Source organism: Pseudopipra pipra, chromosome 5 (genome assembly GCF_036250125.1).
Source record: "Pseudopipra pipra isolate bDixPip1 chromosome 5, bDixPip1.hap1, whole genome shotgun sequence".
NCBI classification, from domain to species: domain Eukaryota; kingdom Metazoa; phylum Chordata; class Aves; order Passeriformes; family Pipridae; genus Pseudopipra; species Pseudopipra pipra.
The window spans coordinates 75,471,963-75,489,983 of NC_087553.1; the positions used below are offsets into that span (position 1 = coordinate 75,471,963).

At 58.6% G+C, this 18,021-nt stretch overlaps 1 protein-coding gene across 3 annotated transcripts; it reads left to right on the plus strand.

The window, feature by feature from the left end:
- Positions 1 to 492: 492 nt before the first annotated feature.
- DENND6B (DENN domain containing 6B) lies at positions 493 to 17,773 on the plus strand. 3 transcript variants are annotated; one of them, XR_010430994.1, is made up of 21 exons: positions 493 to 654; positions 2,816 to 2,854; positions 2,952 to 2,994; positions 3,783 to 3,895; positions 6,502 to 6,582; positions 7,049 to 7,154; positions 7,622 to 7,701; positions 7,921 to 7,983; positions 8,689 to 8,744; positions 9,451 to 9,573; positions 10,621 to 10,716; positions 10,802 to 10,896; positions 11,415 to 11,480; positions 12,091 to 12,155; positions 12,885 to 12,974; positions 13,491 to 13,544; positions 13,892 to 14,001; positions 14,736 to 14,838; positions 15,897 to 15,971; positions 16,276 to 17,071; positions 17,162 to 17,773. XR_010430994.1 is itself a non-coding variant. In XM_064656842.1 (20 exons), exons 1-20 carry the CDS (start codon positions 502 to 504, stop codon positions 16,396 to 16,398), a joined length of 1,734 nt encoding a protein of 577 aa, XP_064512912.1. In that variant the 5' UTR covers positions 493 to 501; the 3' UTR covers positions 16,399 to 17,773. The 3 variants fall into 3 exon arrangements, 2 of the variants coding, with proteins under 2 accessions (XP_064512912.1, XP_064512913.1); XM_064656842.1 differs by having other exon boundaries at positions 16,276 to 17,773; XM_064656843.1 differs by lacking the exon at positions 17,162 to 17,773 and having other exon boundaries at positions 16,188 to 16,304.
- Positions 17,774 to 18,021: the final 248 nt, after the last annotated feature.

The window sequence follows — 18,021 nt, forward strand, 5'->3', positions numbered from 1 at the left end:
TTACTGTGCTTGGTTTGTGAAAGCTCCCCCGCGCAGAATAAACAGCGTCTGCTTTTCAAATGTGTCTGCGTTTAGAGAGCTCCTAAAATCGGCCCCGCTCCCGGCCGGGTGGGCACCGGGCCTGGGGGCTGCGAACGGGGAGGTCGGGTGGCCCGCACCGGGGACACGGCGGGGCAAGCCACGCACAGCCGGGGGACCAGGGGATAAGCGGTGACGCCGCGGTGGGTTCAGCGGCCCGCAGACCCCCCTCAGACCCCCGCGGCCGCCCCCGAGCCCCGCGGAGCCGCCGCTCCCCTCACACCGCCGCCCCCGGCCGCCATGACACCCGCCCCGCGCCGCTCTGCGCGCCGCGACCCGTCTCGATAGTGCGGGAGGTGCTCTCGGGACCTCCGGGCCGGCAGGGGGCGCGGCGGAGCGCGACGGGGCGGGGCGGGCGCGGGACCTCCGGGCCGGCAGGGGGCGCGGCGGAGCGCGGCGGGCGGCGCGCGGGCCGGCGCCGCCATGGACGCGCTGAGCCGGGCAGGGCCCCGGGCCCGCCGCCCCGCCGCCGCCCCCGGGCCCGGCCCGTCCCCGCTGCCCTGGGGCCGCTTCGCCGCCTGGATCGACTGCGTGTGTGTGGTCACCTTCGACCTGGAGCTCGGGCAGGCCATGGAGGTGCGCGGGCACCGGGGCGCGGAGGGGCAGCGGTGGGGGCGTGAGAAAGGGGTCAGGGATGGGGAGAGGGGGGGTCGGGGATGGGGGTGCGGGGACATCGGGGATAGGTGTGGGGACATCGGGGATAGGTGTGGGGACATCAGGGATAGGAGTCTGGGTGGCAGGGATGGAGAGAGGGGGGATCGGGGATGGGGGGGGATCAGGGATGGAGGGTCAGGATACAAGTTCGGGGGGGTTGTCTGTGGGTACAAACTCGGGGGTCTGTGGGTACAGACTCAGGGGGTCCTGTGGGTATAAACCCAAGGGAGGCTCTGGGTACAGACTCAGTGTTCTCTGGGTACAAACTCAGATTCTGTGGGTACAAACTCGGGGTCTGTGGGTACAGACTCACAGCCAAGCCCTTGCTTAGGGCCCGCTCAGGATCCTGAATTCCACATGTTTTATGTTCCCTGTCTCTCGGTGTACTTCTGTCGTTGGCCTGGAATTCAGCTCTGAAAGCTTCAGAGATTCAAAAGATTCTGAAAAAGATTCAAAGTATTCTGTAATCCAGGGGTTCCCCCTGTACTGCTGTTTGCAGAGACAGCAGGAAAGCTGCTAGAAAGGAAAGCACAGGTCGTTGCAGAAATTAGGTGTCATTTCTGTCTCTGACCCCTCCACCCATTTACATTTCTTCGAATAGTCGATGACAGAAGGGAAAAGTGCCAGGGAGGGAGGAGCCAGGTCTGGGATGCTCTCCCTGCCCTCCCCACCAGCCCTTTGCCCTCCAACCCCCCGAGGCTCTGACTTTTCTCCTCCCCACAGCCACAGAAAGGCTGGAAATCCCTCCCCGTGGTCCCACACCATCCCTGGTGTCACTGGCCCAGGCTGCTCCCTGCCCAGCCTTCCCAAACACAGGCATTTCCTGGGATGTCGGCCCCGTTGCCATGGCAGCAGCTCTTGGCACCTCCCGGGATCCAGTTTGGGGGGCCGGGATCCATTTCCAACAACATGTGTCTCCTCCTTGCTCCTTCATTCCCATGCATGGGGAGAGCACTTAGCACACATTATAACATGGCTTAAGCCCTTTTGGACTTTCACATCTCAAACATTCCTTTTCACTTACCATTTTTTTGCTTTTGGGAAGTTGTAGCCACACGGATTCTCTCTGGTTTGGATCTGGAGGTTTTAATCTTGTGGATATTTAGTGATTTCCCCCCACCCCAAATGTAGAGGAATGTCAGACTTAAAGGGAGGGGGAGTTAAAGATGCAAAATCAGAGAATAATTAAGGTTGGAAAAGACCTCCAAGATCATCAAGTCCACCCCTGGAAGTCAAGGCCTGATTTTCAAACCATTTACATGCAGAAAGACCCCCCAAAATGCAGCAGGAGAAGTAGGAGCCTCGTCTCAACTCTTGACCTGAGTCAGCCCTTCAGCAAATGTGGAAAGCTGTGTGCCATGGGATTCCTGGGCTCCTGGGCAATCAGGATCAGCTGCCCAGCTCTCCCTGTTCCTGGTCTGGTCATTATTCCATGGGAATTAACCAGGTCCATGTTTGCCTGGAGATTAAATCAGTCCCAGCCCCGGGAATGTGCTCCGTGTCCCGAGGCAGAAATGGAGCAGAGGGAAGTGTGTCCTGTGACCTCCCTGATCCCTTCCCTCTGCAGCGTCCAGACCCTTCCCTGCCCGTGTTCCTGCCCCTGGAGCTGCCCTGGGATGTTTCCCCCCGGGTCCCTGCTCTGAGAGCCGCTCCCACGAGGGCTGGGCACTGGCACTGTTCACTGGGGGTTTGGCTCTGGCTGAGCCGCCCCTGCCAAGGAACCCGTGGGGAACTGTCAGGGCTCCCTGAACCTCCAGCACCCTGGCACGGTGCCACCCCTGCTATTTATAGCCCGGAAAGCAGAGTCAGGCACTGCTTGGAGCTGCTGATTTGAGAAGCAGCTGCCTCTGGAGCAGAGTCCCCGTGCCTGGGGACGGATCTCCGTGTCCCGTCTCAGCCTGGGCCGGCTCCTTCCTCCTCTGCCCATTTAAAGCCTCCTGCAATTCCTGCATTTTCCCACCAGGAAAGGCTGTGTGGGCCAAGGTACTTCCTTGTAGGATCTGTTGCTTTGGGGGAAATAAGGCGTTTTTAGTGTGTAGAAGTGGAGAACACACTGACTGACTGTCTCCCGTCTCTTTGGCAGCTGGTGTATCCTCATGACTTCAGACTGACAGAGAAAGAGGTAACAACTATTTATTCCCTTTTTTCTCTCCCGTTTTTAAGCCACTCAGCAGCTCTGATGGGGGGATTCTTACTGGGTGTCTTGGGTTTTTTTGCAGAAAACGAGTATCTGCTACTTGTCTTTCCCAGACTCCTACTCAGGTAGGTGGCACCAGGGGTGAAGGAAATGGGTCCAGGATGGAAGGGCCGAGTCATCCCCTGGGATGCAGCACAGGCTGATGGGCTGCATCCTCTAGAACTGGGGTCCTGGTGCCCTCAGGGCTGAACAAAGAGGCTTCTTGTCCTGTTGGTTGATGTCTGCATAGAGAATCTGTGATCTGCTGGCTGGTTCCTCTATGAACTCGTGCACTCCTGCTTCCCCTGTGCCAGTGAAACATCCCCCAGAACCAGGAAGGGTTCCCTGAGCTGGCAGCTCCTGGCTCTCACATTCCTGTGTTTGTGAGTGCCCAGTGAGGAGCAGGAGCTGGGAGAGGACAATTCCACAGCAAAAGTGTTCCCAAAGCCTGTGTTTATAAACCAGAAAGGGGACAATAAGAATCAAGTCTCAATCCAAGCCTGGTTATTTAAGGGTGGCTCCTGACTGTTGGTTTCCTACAGCTTCCATGGGCTTATGGAATGGGTTGGGTGGGAAGGGGCCTCAAATATTGTCCAGTGCCACCCCTGTCATGGGCAGGGACACCTTACACTGTCCCAGGGATCCAGGGGCAGCCACAGCTTCTCTGGGCACCCTGTGCCAGGGCCTGCCCACCCTGCCAGGGAAGAACATTTTCCTGACACTTCCTTCCCTCCCCTCCTGTCTTGTGCTGTCTCTCGGGGGTTTCTTCATGCTGTTCCTCCATTTCAGCGCCGGAGCTCCTTGCAGCCCCCCCTCCCTGCCCCCCGGGAGCCACCCCCAGCCCTCCTGAGCCCTGTGCTGTTCTCTGTCCCAGGTGGCCTTGGGGACACCCAGTTCAGCTTCCGCCTGCGGCAGTCGGGGGGCCCCAGGACCTCCCCGTTCCAGGACGACGGCCGGTACAACCGGGAGGCCCCCCTGACGCTGCAGGTCGGTCCTGGCTCTGCTCAGCCCTCCTGGGGCATGCAGGGCTGGCTGGGACACACCACACGTCCCCTGGGTCTGGGGGCTCGGGGGGAGTGCCCATTTCCTCTGGCTGGGCACACACCACATGTCCCCTGGGTCTGGGGGCTCGGGGGGAGTGCCCGTTTCCTCTGGCTGGGCACACACCACATGTCCCCTGGGTCTGGGGGCTCGGGGGGAGTGCCCGTTTCCTCTGGCTGGGACACAGCACACATCCCCTGGGTCTGGGGGCTCGGGGGGAAGGGCCCGTTTCCTCTGGCTGGGCACACACCACATGTCCCCTGGGTCTGGGGGCTCGGGGGAAGGGCCTGTTTCCTCTGGCCAGGGGAATAGTCAGGACAGGAGGAGGATTTCGGGACAGGGAGTTACTGCCATGTCAGTGCTCCCAGAGAGAATGGAGATGGAGCTGTACTGGGAGAGGGAACTGAACAGGGGGGATCCAGTGTGTGGGAAAGAGAGCTGGATCAGGGGAACTCCCAGCTGGGTTGGGAGAGGGAACTGAATCCCAGGGATTAAAGATGGAACTGGCTCAGGGGACCCCAGTTACACTGGGAGATGGAACTGGATTGGGGGACCCCAGTTATACTGGGAGATGGAACTGGATTGGGGGACCCCAGTTATACTGGGAGATGGAACTGGATTGGGGGACCCCAGTTACACTGGGAGATGGAACTGGATCAGGGGACCCCAGTTACACTGGGAGATGGAACTGGATTGGGGGACCCCAGTTACACTGGGAGATGGAACTGGCTCAGGGGGACCCCAGTTACACTGGGAGATGGAACTGGATCAGGGACCCCAGTTATACTGGGAGATGGAACTGGATCAGGGACCCCAGTTACACTGGGAGATGGAACTGGCTCAGGGGGAAGCCAGGTTAGAGCAGTGTCACCCCCAGGAGCAGCAGTGGCAGGCAGGGAATCCCCCAGGGAATCCCCCAGGGATGTGGCTGCCAGGAGCGTCCCTGTCTGTGGTCAGTGTTCCCCTCGTGTGTGCAGGGGTGGTGCTTGTTCTCCTTTGCTGCAGGACCTATGGGTGTAAAGGCAGCTGTGGAATGCCACAAATCCACCCTTGGGCTGCCTCTGGGGGGTGGGTCAGCCATTCCCAACCCCTCGTGTCCTCCAGCTGTGGTTTTCCATGGGGGAACTGTCCATTCCCTGCAGGGCAGGGGTGTGCTGAGCTCTGTGGCTTTTCCAAACTGAGCAGGTGGAATCAGCTCTGTCCTCTCCTGCTTTCCCCTCTGAGGTGCTGCTTCCTGTGCATGGGCCTTTCTAACCCTTCCACAGCCTCTTTGTGGGACACCTCAGCCCTGGGAGGGGTTGCTGCTCTGAGAGGCAGTGGGAAGATTTCTTTCCCTAAGTTCTGGTCTAGAGATTCTTGAGCTTGGATCCATCTTTGTAGCACTGGGACACTGCCACGAGTCACCCAGCTTTAGAGTGAGGGAAGTAAAACTGCCAAAGTGCTGGATTCTGTTGTGGGAAAAGAACATTTGGGAAGAGAAAGGGGGCCTTTAGCTCTGGGGCTTCAAAAATTATGTTAAGGATGTCTGTGTTCAGCACTGATAACTATCCTTTCTCCTTGCTGTGGGATCTTAGAGGCAGTAACGAGCTTGAACTGATCCCTGGGGGTTTGTGCTGCATCCCTTGGTTCTCCTGGATGCTGTGGAGGAAACAAGACCCAGCTCTGTGCCACCCTGAGCAGAGGTTGTGCAGTGCTGCCTTCACTGCCCCAGGGAGGAGGAATGCAGGGGCAGGGGACAGGACATTTCCTCCCCTGGGTGAGGGTGGGTTCCTTCCTCAGCAATTCCCTGGCCTCCAGCTGGCAACTGGAGCTGAGGGTGGGAGCAGGAGGAGCTCAGTGGGTTGGCCCAGCTGGTCCTCTGTGGAAATCTCCATTAACCCTTTAGATGCTGGGCCTGAAGGTGCTGCAGAGGGGCCAGTGAAGGTGCTGCCTGGAGGCTGGAATGGTTTTTGTTACGGGATAGAATCATGTCATGGAATGGTTTGGGTGGGAAGGGACCTTAAAGATCATCCCATCCCCTGCCATGGGCAGGGACACCTTCCACCAGCCCAGGTTGCTCCAAGCCCCGTCCAACCTGGCCTTGGACACTTCCAGGGATCCAGGGGCAGCCATAGCTTCTCTGGGCAACCTGGGCCAGGGCCTCCCCACCCTCCCAGCCAGCAATTCCTTCCCAATATCCCATCCATCCCTGCCCTCTGGCACTGGGAAGCCATTCCCTGTGTCCTGTCCCTCCAGGCCTTGTCCCCAGTCCCTCTCCAGCTCTCCTGGAGCCCCTTTAGGCCCTGCCAGGGGCTCTCAGCTCTCCCTGGAGCCTTCTCTTCTCCAGGGGAACCCCCCCAGCTCTCCCAGCCTGGCTCCAGAGGGGCTCCAGCCCCAGCTGTGTCCCCTCCCTCTCCCATTTATAAAGCTGTCCCAATGAGTTGGGCACAGGGAGCTGTGGTAACTGAGGGAGTGCTGGGCTGTGTCAGAGCAGGAGGGAGGTGGGTGTGGGGTCAGGGGCTGGGGTTGGTGGCCCAGCACTGGTTTGTGCCTCACTCTGGGGTCTCTTGCAGCGCGAGGCCGCTCATTACTTCGGATATGTGTACTTCAGACAGGTCAAGGACAGCTCCATGAGGAGGGGGTACTTCCAGAAGGTGAGTGCTGAATCCCTGAGGCTGGAAAAGCCCTCCCAGCCCGTGGATCCCCCCTGGGCCCCATCCCCACCTTGTCCCCCAGCCCAGAGCACTGAGTGCCACGGCCAGGCCTTCCTGGGACACCTCCAGGGCTGGGCACTCCAAACCTCCCTGGGCAGCCCCTGCCAAGGCCTCACCACCCTTTCCAGCAACAAATTCCTCCTCAGCCCCAACCTGACCCTCCCCTGGCCCAGCCTGAGGCCGTTTCCCCTTGGCCTGGCCCTTGTTCCCTGGCAGCAGAGCCCGACCCCCCCCCCGGCTCCCCCCTCCTGGCAGGGACTTGCAGAGCCAGAAGGTCCCCCCTGAGCCTCCTTTGCTCCAGGATGAGCCCCCCCAGCTCCCTCAGCTGCCCCTGGTGCCGTGTAGATCCGTGCAGTGCTGAAGGGGTGGTGCCAGGGCTGTTTGACCCCAGCTGTGCCCTTTGCAGTCCCTGGTGCTCGTGTCCCGCCTGCCCTACGTGAACCTGTTCCAGTCCCTGCTCCAGCTCATTGCCCCCGAATACTTCGACAAGCTGGAGCCGTGCCTGGAGGCAGGTGAGCAGGGAGGGCTGGGAGGGAGGGTTTGCAGCCTGAAATGCTGCGGGGGTTTGATCAGGAGGTTCCGGAAGAACAGTTGAAATGTTCCAGATTGGTTCGTTCTGTAACAGATTCCAGCAGGGAAGAACCTTTCATCCGCTCGTCCAAATGACAGCCAGCTGTAAAGGAGGCATGGATGGGAAGGGGGTGGATGGGGCTGTCAGTGTGTTCCCAGAGACAGGAAGAACTGCTGCTGCTGCATCTCTGGCAGCTCTTTATTGCCTTGTTCAGCTTGATCCTGGTTTGTTAACACCGTGGTGCTGCTGTGGGAATGAGGGTGCTCACCTGAGACGGGGCTTTGCCGTGAGTCAGGGGGACATGTGGGCTGGGAACAGGCAGTGATGCAGTGCCAGAACCTCCAGGAGCAGCGGGACGAGCTGGGTCTTCCTCCAGGTGACACCTTTCCCTTGTCCTGTGTCCCTCAGTGTGCAACGAGATCGACCAGTGGCCTCCCCCTGTGCCAGGCCAGACCCTGAACCTGCCCGTGATGGGAGTTGTCATCCAGGTACCTGTGGCAGAGTGGGAAGGGGAATCTGTGCTCCTTCTTTCTGGTTGCTAAAAGAGCTGTTCACCCCAGATGCTTCCCCCTTGGTCCCAACCTTTTCAGTCCCCACAGCTGGAGTTGGGGGTGAGGAAGTTTTCTCTCGGGGGGGGTTGTAGGGCAGGGAAGTATGTGATGCTGATCCCATCTCCAGGGGTGACCCCTGCTCTGTGTGTGATCCAGGTGAGGATCCCATCCAGGGTGGATAAACCAGGATCAAGCCCAGTGAAGCAGTTCAATCAAGAGGTGAGTTAAGCCTGGCCCAGGCCAGTGGTGAGCAGAGCCTGGACCACTGAGGGAGGAGGGTGGGAAGAGCTGGAGCTCTTAAATCCTGTTTGAAAAGCCTGGCATCAGTGTGGACTCAGTCACCCACTTGGTTAAACTTCAGGCTCTCGTGTCTGGGAGTCAAACAGGGCTCTCAGCACAGAGTCTGTGTGCTCTGAGTTGTTGTTCCCCTTGCTTGTCCTGGGAATTCAGGCCCAAGGAGGTCTCCTGCCTTCATCTTCTGAGCTGTGGTGCAGCCTTTGTTCTCTGAGCAGCTTCACCACTTTGGTTCAGCTTTGATTTCAGTTCTTGTCGTGTCATTGTTCCCCTTTTCTCCCCTTTGGCTGGTGTTGGTTTGGGGCCCACATTTCTAACCCTTACTGGCTCTGTATCCCAAGCTCTGTCTTTCCCCAGAGAATGGAAAGCGAAGGAGCAGACCTGGGCAGCCTTTCACATCTTGAAAGGAAGGGATTTTTGTCAGTTATAAGCAAGGAATTTAATTTGGACCTTGAATGCTCAATCCAGGCCTGTTCCTGCTCACCCCTCTGAGTGCTCACCTTGTTCTCTTCTTTCTGTGTTGCTTTGTGGTTGGTGGCTCAGTTTGGATGGAATTCCAGTCAGGATGCTTCCATTTCCTGACAGCTTTACTAACATTTACTAACAGGCTTTTCTGCCTTCCTCCTTCAGAATCTGTTACCAGCCCCACTGGTTCTCCCCAGTGTCCATGAGCTGGACCTGTTCAGGTGAGAGCCACCATTTCAACCCTCTCCCCTCCACCTGAATCCCCTCTTCCTGCTCAGAGTGTCCCAGAAATCACAGGGATGATGCAGAATCAAAAATGGCTCTCAATGAGGAAAGACTGAGAGAACTGGGATTGTTCCCCTGGAGAAGAGAAGGCTCCAGGGAGACCTTGGAGACCCTTCCAGGGCCTAAAGGGGCTCCAGGAGAGCTGGAGAGGGACTGGGGACAAGGGAGGGAGGGACAGGACACAGGGAATGGCTTCCCAGTGCCAGAGGGCAGGGATGGATGGGATACTGGGAAGGAATTGCTGGCTGGGAGGGTGGGAGGCCCTGACCCAGGTTGCCCAGAGAAGCTGTGGCTGCCCCTGGATCCCTGGAAGTGTTCAAGGGCAGGTTGGATGGGGCTTGGAGCAACCTGGGCTGGTGGAAGGGGTGGAACATCAGGAGATGATCCTTAAGGTCCCTTCCCACCCAACCCATCCCATGGTTCTGTGGTGAGGCTGCCTGACATTGCTAAAGAATTTCCTCTAAATGTGTATAAAATGATTGAGCAACAGGACATGCAAAGACACCTGAATTCCATTGTGGAATGCTAAAAATCCATCCTAGATCTCAGATTCCTGGATGGAAGCACATCTGGGTGGGTTTGTGTGGAACTGCTGTGTCTGGTCTTTCCTGAGCTGCCTTTCTACCCTCCCACCACTCCCAGGTGTTTCCAGCCAGTGCTGATTCACATCCAGATGCTGTGGGAGCTGATGCTGCTGGGAGAGCCCATGGTGGTGATGGCACCGTCCCCAACTGTCTCCTCAGAAATGGTTCTGGCCCTCACCAGGTAATGCCCTTGGATTCTGACAGACTGGGAGCTGTAACAACCAATTCTGGCAGCTTTTCTCCCTCAGCTCCAGTCCCTGCTGGTCGGTGGGGTTGGGTTTGCACAAGGGAGGCTTTGTAGGATGAGCAGCACAGTGAGAGTCCTGCTCGTGTCCCCAGGGCAGAGAGGAGGGCAGGGGAACCTCCCTGATGGTGGTCCACAGCTCTGACCTCTGCTTTAGCACAGAAACCCAAAACCCTGGAATTCTCCATAGTGGTTCAACCAGGCCAAGGGCCGGGTCCTGCCCTTGGGTCCCCCCAAGCCCAGGAAGGCTCCAGGCTGGGGCAGAGGGGCTGGAAAGCTGGAAAAGGCCCTGGGGGTGCTGGTGGCAGGGGCTGGATGTGAGCCCAGCTGTGCCCAGGGGGCAGGAGGGCAATGGCCCCGGGGCTGTGGCAGCCCCAGCGTGGGCACAGGCCCAGGGCAGGGATTGTCCCTGTGCTGGGAACTGGGGAAGCCCCCCTGGAATCCCGGGGGCAGTTCTGGGTCCTCAGACAGGAGAGACCTGGAGGGGCTGGAGCGTGTGCAGGGAAGGGAAGGGAGCTGGGAAGGGTCTGGAGCAGCAGGAGGGGCTGAGGGAGCTGGGGGGGCTCATCCTGGAGCAAAGGAGGCTCAGGGGGGACCTTCTGGCTCTGCAAGTCCCTGCCAGGAGGGGGGAGCCGGGGGGGGTCGGGCTCTGCTGCCAGGGAACAAGGGCCAGGCCAAGGGGAAACGGCCTCAGGCTGGGCCAGGGGAGGGTCAGGTTGGGGCTGAGGAGGAATTTGTTGCTGGAAAGGGTGGGGAGGCCTTGGCAGGGGCTGCCCAGGGAGGTTTGGAGTGCCCAGCCCTGGAGGTGTCCCAGGAAGGCCTGGCCGTGGCACTCAGTGCTCTGGGCTGGGGCCAAGGTGGGGATGGGGCCCAGGGTGGATCCATGGGCTGGGAGGGCTTTTCCAGCCTCAGGGATGCTGGGAGTGTGTTGCTGTGGCAGCACAAGGCCCTGCCCCAGCCCAGGCTGCAGTGCCTGTGTTACAGTGTCCTGGCCCCGCTCCGCTACTGCTGCGATTTCCGGCCCTACTTCACCATCCACGACAGCGAGTTCAAGGAGTACACCACCCGCACCCAGGCCCCGTGAGTACCCCCGGGCCCCTCCTGCCCCTCGGGGTGAGGAGACCCCCCCATGTTTCCACTGTCCTGCTTTCTCCCCCCTCTCCAGGCCGAACATCGTGGTGGGCGTCACAAACCCTTTCTTCATCAAAACCCTGCAGCACTGGCCGCACATCCTGCGGGTGGGGGAGCTCAGGATGTCAGGTGAGGGTGGCACCGAGGTCCTGTGGGGCTGGTGGGCTGTGCAGGGGGCTGCCAGGGAGCTGCAGGGGCTGTGATTTTACTCATCTTTGTTTCTGGGAGGGCTGGGAAGCCAGGGGAGGTGTGGACGGGGGCTCAGGCCACGTGCAGGGTGGTGCAGTGGGAGAGACAGGTTCTGGTGAGGGTGATTTGCTGTGTTTTCCTTCTCAGAAAGGGAGAAGCCCTTCCTGGGCAGGAAAGAGAAAACTGCCTTGAGAACAAGAAAAAGGTGGAGGGAGAGACTGAATTATTAGCTGTGAAACCAAGAAACCTCGAGGTTGAGGAGCTGGTTTTGTGCAGTGCCTCCTTAACACATCCCTGTTCCACAATGGTGGCAGGACAGTGAGATGAGGCTTCTGTGAGGGTGGAGGGGAGGGAGGGTGTGAGTTAGGATGGACAAGTGTAGGGCTGGGTGTTCTCAAGGGCAAAGTGTCTCCCAGGGGCAGGGGCAGAGCCTGAACTGTCACCCCTGTCTGTCACAGGCGACCTGCCCAAGCAGGTGAAGGTGAAGAAACTGGCCAAGCTCAAAACCCTGGACACAAAACCAGGTCAGTCCTCTTCTCAGCCACAATCCAATCTCGTTTACCCTTCCCTGGGGAGGATTTTGCAGGAATGAGAACGTTGTGTCCATCGTTCTTTGCTTCCCAACAAGTGAATGTGTTGGTGTTGCCACCTCCTCACCCCTGATCCAGGAAAACTGCACACCTTTGTTCTGGGGTGGAAAAAGCCAATTTGAGTTATTGTAGCACATTATCCCAGTGTTTCCATGGGTTTATTTTGTGTACCACACCTGCTGTTTAGGTGTGATGGCAGTGAGGGGAACTTGCTCGGCTGTCACAGCTGAGGGTCCCTCCCAGCCCCTGCCAAAAGCTGCCTCCAGGAAGTTCTCTCACCATAGACTCAGTGTAAGAAGGTCCTGGAGGCAGTTCAGAGCCCTTTACTCCTGCTGTGAGTACTGGCTGCCTTAGCAATTCCATGATTTTGCAATGATTTAATGATTTTTGTGATTACACACACAGCTGCCAGGGTCTGTGCTGGGGATCTCAGTCCTGTCCTCCTGCACTGTGTGACAGTGTCTCCTCCAGAGAAACAGGCAAAAATTTGTTTCTCATTTCTGGTTTTTTTTCCTGATTTTATGGGGGTTTTTTTCCAATCTAGGAATCTACACTTCTTATAAAACATTCCTTCACAAAGACAAATCCCTGATAAAAAGATTGCTAAAGGTAAGCACTTCCCACTGTCTCCTGCATCCTGGGTGGGAAATCTGTGCCACCAGCTTGGTTCAAACAGACAGAACCCTCCCAAAGGAACAGGCTTTGCAGTGGGCAGTGATTTAGTTGGGTGTATTTGGACATGTCTCTCGTGCCAGATTTAGGATTTTTCACATGATATTAAGGATTAAACGCTGGTTCTAACGATGCCCTGAGTGAGAATTGATACCAGAATGCAGCCCAAACCCCAGGTTTTGTGTGGTGCCATTTGCAGTTTTAGGATGTTTCAGTGGGGATTGGGGGCTGTGTTTGGCAGCCCAGCCCCAACCCAGCCCCAGCCCAGCCCCAGCCCAGTCCCAGCCCAGTCCCAGCCCAGCCCCAGCCCAGCCCCAGCCCAGTCCCAGCCCAGTCCCAGCCCAGCCCCAGCCCAGCCCCAGCCCAGTCCCAGCCCAGTCCCAGCCCAGCCCCAGCCCAGTCCCAGCCCAGTCCCAACCCAGTCCCAGCCCAGCCCCAGCCCAGCCCCAGCCCAGCCCCAGCCCAGTCCCAGCCCAGTCCCAGCCCAGCCCCAGCCCAGTCCCAGCCCAGTCCCAGCCCAGTCCCAGCCCAGCCCCAGCCCAGTCCCAGCCCATTCCCAGCCCAGTCCCAGCCCAGCCCCAGCCCAGTCCCACCCCCGTGGCTGCCCGTGGCTGTTCCGTGTCTGTGGGTGACACCCCAGTGACCCTGGGGGGGTTGTGCTTCCAGGGCATCCAGAGGAAACGTCCCTCCGAGGTGCAGAGTGCCCTGCTGAGGCGTCACCTCCTGGAGCTCACCCAGAGCTTCATCATCCCCCTGGTGAGTGCCAGGGAGTCCCAGGGCAGAGGGGAGGCCACAGGAGGGCGAGGGGTTTGCTCTTCCCTGGAACAGCGTCTGTGACAGGCTCAGGGGCGGGGAATCCTGGAATGGTTTGGGTGGGAAGGGACCCTTAAACTCATCCCACCCCTGCCATGGGCAGGGACACCTTCCACTAGCCCAGATTGCTCCGAGCCCCGTCCAGGGGTTTTAGTGCCAGGGATTCCAGTCCCTCCTGCCAACCTCTTCCCACCTCACCTGTTCTCCCATGGCACACTTGGGGTTCCTGCAGCAGCATTTTGTGACCTGGATCCTGGTGGGAAACCAGCTGGGACACTTGGACTCACATAAAATGCAACTGTGAAGGAAAAAATGGAGGAAAAACCCGAAGTATGAGGCTGTTGTTGGGCCTGGGATGCTGTGGAGAAAACCCTCAAACTCTGTGACCTCACAAGAGGCTCCTCAATTGTTGGAACTTTTTTATCACTATTTTAATTTCTGGGGTTTATTTCTTCTCAGGAGCACTATATTGCCAGCCTGATGCCTCTGCAGAGAGCCATCACTCCCTGGAAGGTAGGTTGGGTTTTCCAGTTGCTCCTTCTTCCCTGTGGCTGCAGGGTTGGGAATTGTTGCTCCACGTGCTGGTCACACGCTCTGATGCTCCATGTAACGTCCCTCCTTAAAGGAAGAGGGTTGTTACTCCTTTGAAACTAAAATAAAGAAGTTGAAACAAACCTTGGGACAGATGTTTCCTGTTTTGCCATGAGCTGAGCTTTGGGAATTCCGTTGGAAGGTTAACCTTAAGGTGTTCCTGCAGTTTTATTCCGAGTCTGTGCTTTGTGCACCTTTTCCAGTGTAAATACAGGCCTCGCTTTCCTGCTTTCTTTTGGAGTTCTCTAACCTGGGCTTTGTGTGTGCAGAACCCTCCCCAGATCCGTCCTTTCTGTCAGGAGGATTTCATGAAGACCCTGGAACACGCTGGGCCCCAGCTCACCTGTGTGCTCAAGGGGGACTGGTTAGGCCTCTACAGGTAGGATTTGGGGCATTCATTCTCTTATCCCATCAACAGTTATTAGTTATAGTGAACATCAAACCCTGAATTAGGACTGGGAGCAGAGAGGGAGTTTTGGGACTGGTCACCTGCAGAACTTATCCTATGAATTGATTGATTCAGGATGGTCAGGAAGAGCAAAATGAGGGCAGAGTGAACCCAGTGGTTTGTGGGTCTTAATGAGCAGAGAGAGTTTGTCCACAGTTACAGTAAGGCTAATTAAATATGAATGCTATGGAAAGGACAGTACAATGTGAGTGGAAAGAATCCAGAAGTTGGATACTCAGTGGGAAGGAAAAGGAGAAGGGAAAAAATCCAAGAAAGTGATCAGAAACAGGAATCACGGAATTCCAGAGTCCTGGAATGGTTTGGGTGGGAAGGGACCTTAAAACCCATCCAGTGCCACCCCCTGCCATGGGCAGGGACACTTCCCACTAGCCCAGGTTGCTCCAAGCCCTGTCCAACCTGGCCTGGGACACTTCCAGGGCGGGGGAGTCCCTCTCTGCTCAGCCTGTGCCAGGGCCCGGCATTCCCGGGGCCAGCTCTGGATCCCCCTGTCCCCTTCCCAGCGTCACCTCATGGAGCTCTTGGGCACATGGTGGGATACTGGGGTGTCCTGTGCAGGGCCAGCAGTGGGACTGGCTGATCCCAGGGGTCCCTTCCAGCTCAGGGTGCTCCCTGACTCCACGATTCCCGTCCCTCTCTCCCTGCAGGCGTTTCTTCAAGTCCCCGAACTTCGACGGCTGGTTCCGGCAGCGGCACCGGGAGATGACCCACAAGCTGGAGGCCCTGCACCTGGAGGCCATCTGTGAGGCGGTATGTGCCATCCAGGGGGGTGGGGGCAGTGCCAGGGGACCCCTGGGACCAGGAGTGAGGGCACTGCTGCCTCGGGCATTCCCTGCTCCTGCTCCGATGGGATCTGTGCCCTTGGGATCGCGGCCCTGCCTCGTGTCCCTCAGGGCACAGGGATAACCTGGGACAGGGCAGCTCCCACGTCCTGCTCCCGCTGCTCCTGCCAGCTGTTTGCCATTCCTCAGGCTCTTCCCAAGCCAGGCTGGAAGCACCAAGGGCTTTTAGTTTATTTGGCCCAAATAGTGGGAAGAAATTCTTTACTCAGAGAAGAGAAGGCTCCAGGGAGAGCTGAGAGCCCCTGGCAGGGCCTGAAGGGGCTCCAGGAGAGCTGGAGAGGGACTGGGGACAAGGCCTGGAGGGACAGGACACAGGGAATGGCTTCCCACTGCCAGAGGACAGGGAGAGATGGGAGATTGGGAAGGAATTGCTGGCTGGGAGGGTGGGAGGCCCTGGCCCAGGTTGCCCAGAGCAGCTGTGGCTGCCCCTGGATCCCTGGAAGTGTCCAAGGCCAGGTTGGACGGGGCTTGGAGCAACCTGGGCTGGTGGAAGGTGTCCCTGCCCATGGCAGGGGGTGGCACTGGATGGGCTTTAAGGTCCCTTTTCCCACCCAAACTATTCCATGATCATCTGTTGTGACTTCCTTAATGCCTGATGAAAATAGGGAGGATTTTTGGCAGTGCCTGCTGGGACAATTCCTTGAGCTGAGCAGCTGCTGGAGTCCCCCAGGAGCCCTGGAATCCCTCCAGGTGCATCTCCAGCTGCTTCCACCCCTGGCAGCAGTGCAGGTCCTTGTCCATGGCGTGGGCAATGCCAGAGCTGCTCCTGGCTGGAAGTGGATTGAAATCCTGAGCACTGCTCCTGCAGGGAAGAGCCTGGTGCTGTTGTGGCCAGGACAGTGGGAAGAGCTCTGTCTCCCTCAGTTGGGAATGAGGATGAGAAACCTGTCCTCACCTTTGTTTCAGGCTTTGCTTAGGGGTATCCTCTGGGCAGTGTCCCTGAGGAAGGCCCCTCTCTCTCTGTAGGACATCGTGGCCTGGATGAAGGACAAGTCTGAGGTGGAGATCGTGGACCTGGTGCTCAAACTCCGGGAGAAGCTGGTGAGTTCTGCCCTCTCCCTGCTCTCACTGTCTGTGGCAGGGACAGCCCAGGGACATGGATCACACCTGTGCCTTGGAAAGCTTTGTTCTCACTCCCTGGAGAACTGGGAAAGGGGACAATCGGGAAGCCTTGTGTAAAATGCTCAGAGCTCTGAGGGTTTGGGTTCTTCGCCTCCCTGAGGCCCAGGGGTGTCTCCTTGTTGTCTCATATCCCAGACTAGAGCGACCACGTGCCAGAGCCAAAGGCAGAGGGGAAAGGGGAGCCCCTGAAGGAGTTTTGCCCCCGTGTGTCCCTGTGCTGCAGGTGCGGGCCCGGTGCCAGCACGTGCCCGTGAGGGAGGAGACGCTGCAGCGCGTGGGGCTCTACATCGACACCATCATCGGCTCCCTGCCCGAGGACCTGCAGGCCGTGCTGCACCACCCCTGAGCACAGGGGGGCTCCTGGACAACCAGGGACCCTCCCACCCCGCTCCCACCCCGCTCCCACCCGGCTCTGGGCAGCTGCAGTTGTGTTTGGAGAGGAGATTCCTTCCCGGATCCCGCCGGCGGGGCCCGGATCTCCCCTGGGGGGACTCGGAGCTGGGTCGAGCCGTGGCTGCCCTGGGGAGCCTGTGCACTGCTCCCTGTCTGGTCCCGCTCCGAGGGGCTGGGCTGGGGCTGTCCACCAGGAACTGTCCCCCGTGTGGCTGCCAGCAGGGCAGGAAGTGCCACCAGGCCTCCAGCAGCACGTGCCAGGCCGTGCCCAGCACGCGGTGCCCGCTCAGACACACCATCCTTGTCCAGCACATTCCCACGGCCTCATCCCGCCTGGAAGGAGCAGGAGCAGCCCTGGATGGGGCTCAGGACAGCTCCTGATGATGCAGATGAGGTGAAGAAGCTGCCCCTGCCCTGAGCAGCCCTGGCTCAGCCCAGTGCGAGCTCCAGCTGCAGGGGGAGTGGGAGGAGGAATTCTGGACATGGAAAGCTGCTGGACTCTCTCCAGGGCAGAGCCAGAGAAGGAGGGCTGGTGCATCCCCAAGGATCAGAGCTCTCCAGAGTGCCTGGGATGGCTGCTGGGAGGAGCTGGCTCCAACTGCCATTCAGTCTGCTTGGAGAGTCAGGTCCGTGACTGGGGCTGTGCCCGGGGCACTGGGAGGGCTGAGCTCAGCCTGCTTCCCGAGGAAACCTGTTGGAAAATCTGATTCCTACAGCCCATGCCAAGAGGGAATGCACAGGATTGGGCCCTGCTCCTCTGCTCCTGCCTTCAGAGGCAGCTCCCCCTGCCTGGAATCCCCTTCCTGCCCTGGGAATGGATCCTCTGTGAGCCCAAGGCCTTTGCTGCTCCATGTCTGCATTTCCCCGTCCGGGTGTCTGGCCAGGGCTGAAATTTTTGCCTAAAAAAAGGGATTAGGAGGGATCTGGCAGCCTTGTCCTGTCAGAAGCCTGCTGTGGTTGAACTGGGCACCGTTGCAGGTGGCAGGATGGATCCTGCCCAGAGCCCTGGCATTCCCAGTGCTCCCAGTGGAAGCTGCGCCGTTTCCATCGCTCTGCCCCTTCTTGGGGCTGGGGAGGTGTGGGGGTCTCAGAGGTGGCTGAACTCCTGCATTCCCCCTCTGGAGCCAGGCAGGGAGCAGCAGGAGCCCCCTGGGCCTCCCAGTGCCTCTGCCCTCCCTGGAGCCTGGAATTCTGTACAGTATCCTTAGGGACTGTATATTCTGTACATAGTCCATGTGTGTCCGTGCACAGCTCTGGGGGCCCTGCTGGCCCCAAACACTCTGTAAAGTAGAAAATATTAGTTTAAAAAAAAACAAACCTGAAGCCAAGCTGGGTCCTGGTTTGGAGTCTCCAGAGTTTATTTGGGTTGGGATGGGCTGTCCCTGCTGTGGGGTTTGGTCACTCCTGGTTCACAGCACCCGGCCTGGTGTGTGTCCCTCTGCCCTTCCCAGGGCAGGGAATCATGGAATCATTTGGGTTGGAAAATCCCCTGAGCCTGGGGAGTCTGACCCTCCCCCAAGGCCACCACTGCCCCATGTCCCCAAGTGCCACATCCACAGGGCACTGAAATCCCTCC

Excerpts from the sequence above, each read along its gene's own strand:
- DENND6B (XM_064656842.1), top strand. The coding sequence starts at position 502 with ATGGACGCGCTGAGCCGGGCAGGGCCCCGGGCCCGCCGCCCCGCCGCC. Across the intron at positions 2,995-3,782 it reads TTTCCCAGACTCCTACTCAG|GTGGCCTTGGGGACACCCAG; the intron begins GTAGGTGGCACC and ends TCTCTGTCCCAG. Across the intron at positions 10,897-11,414 it reads GGGGGAGCTCAGGATGTCAG|GCGACCTGCCCAAGCAGGTG; the intron begins GTGAGGGTGGCA and ends TGTCTGTCACAG.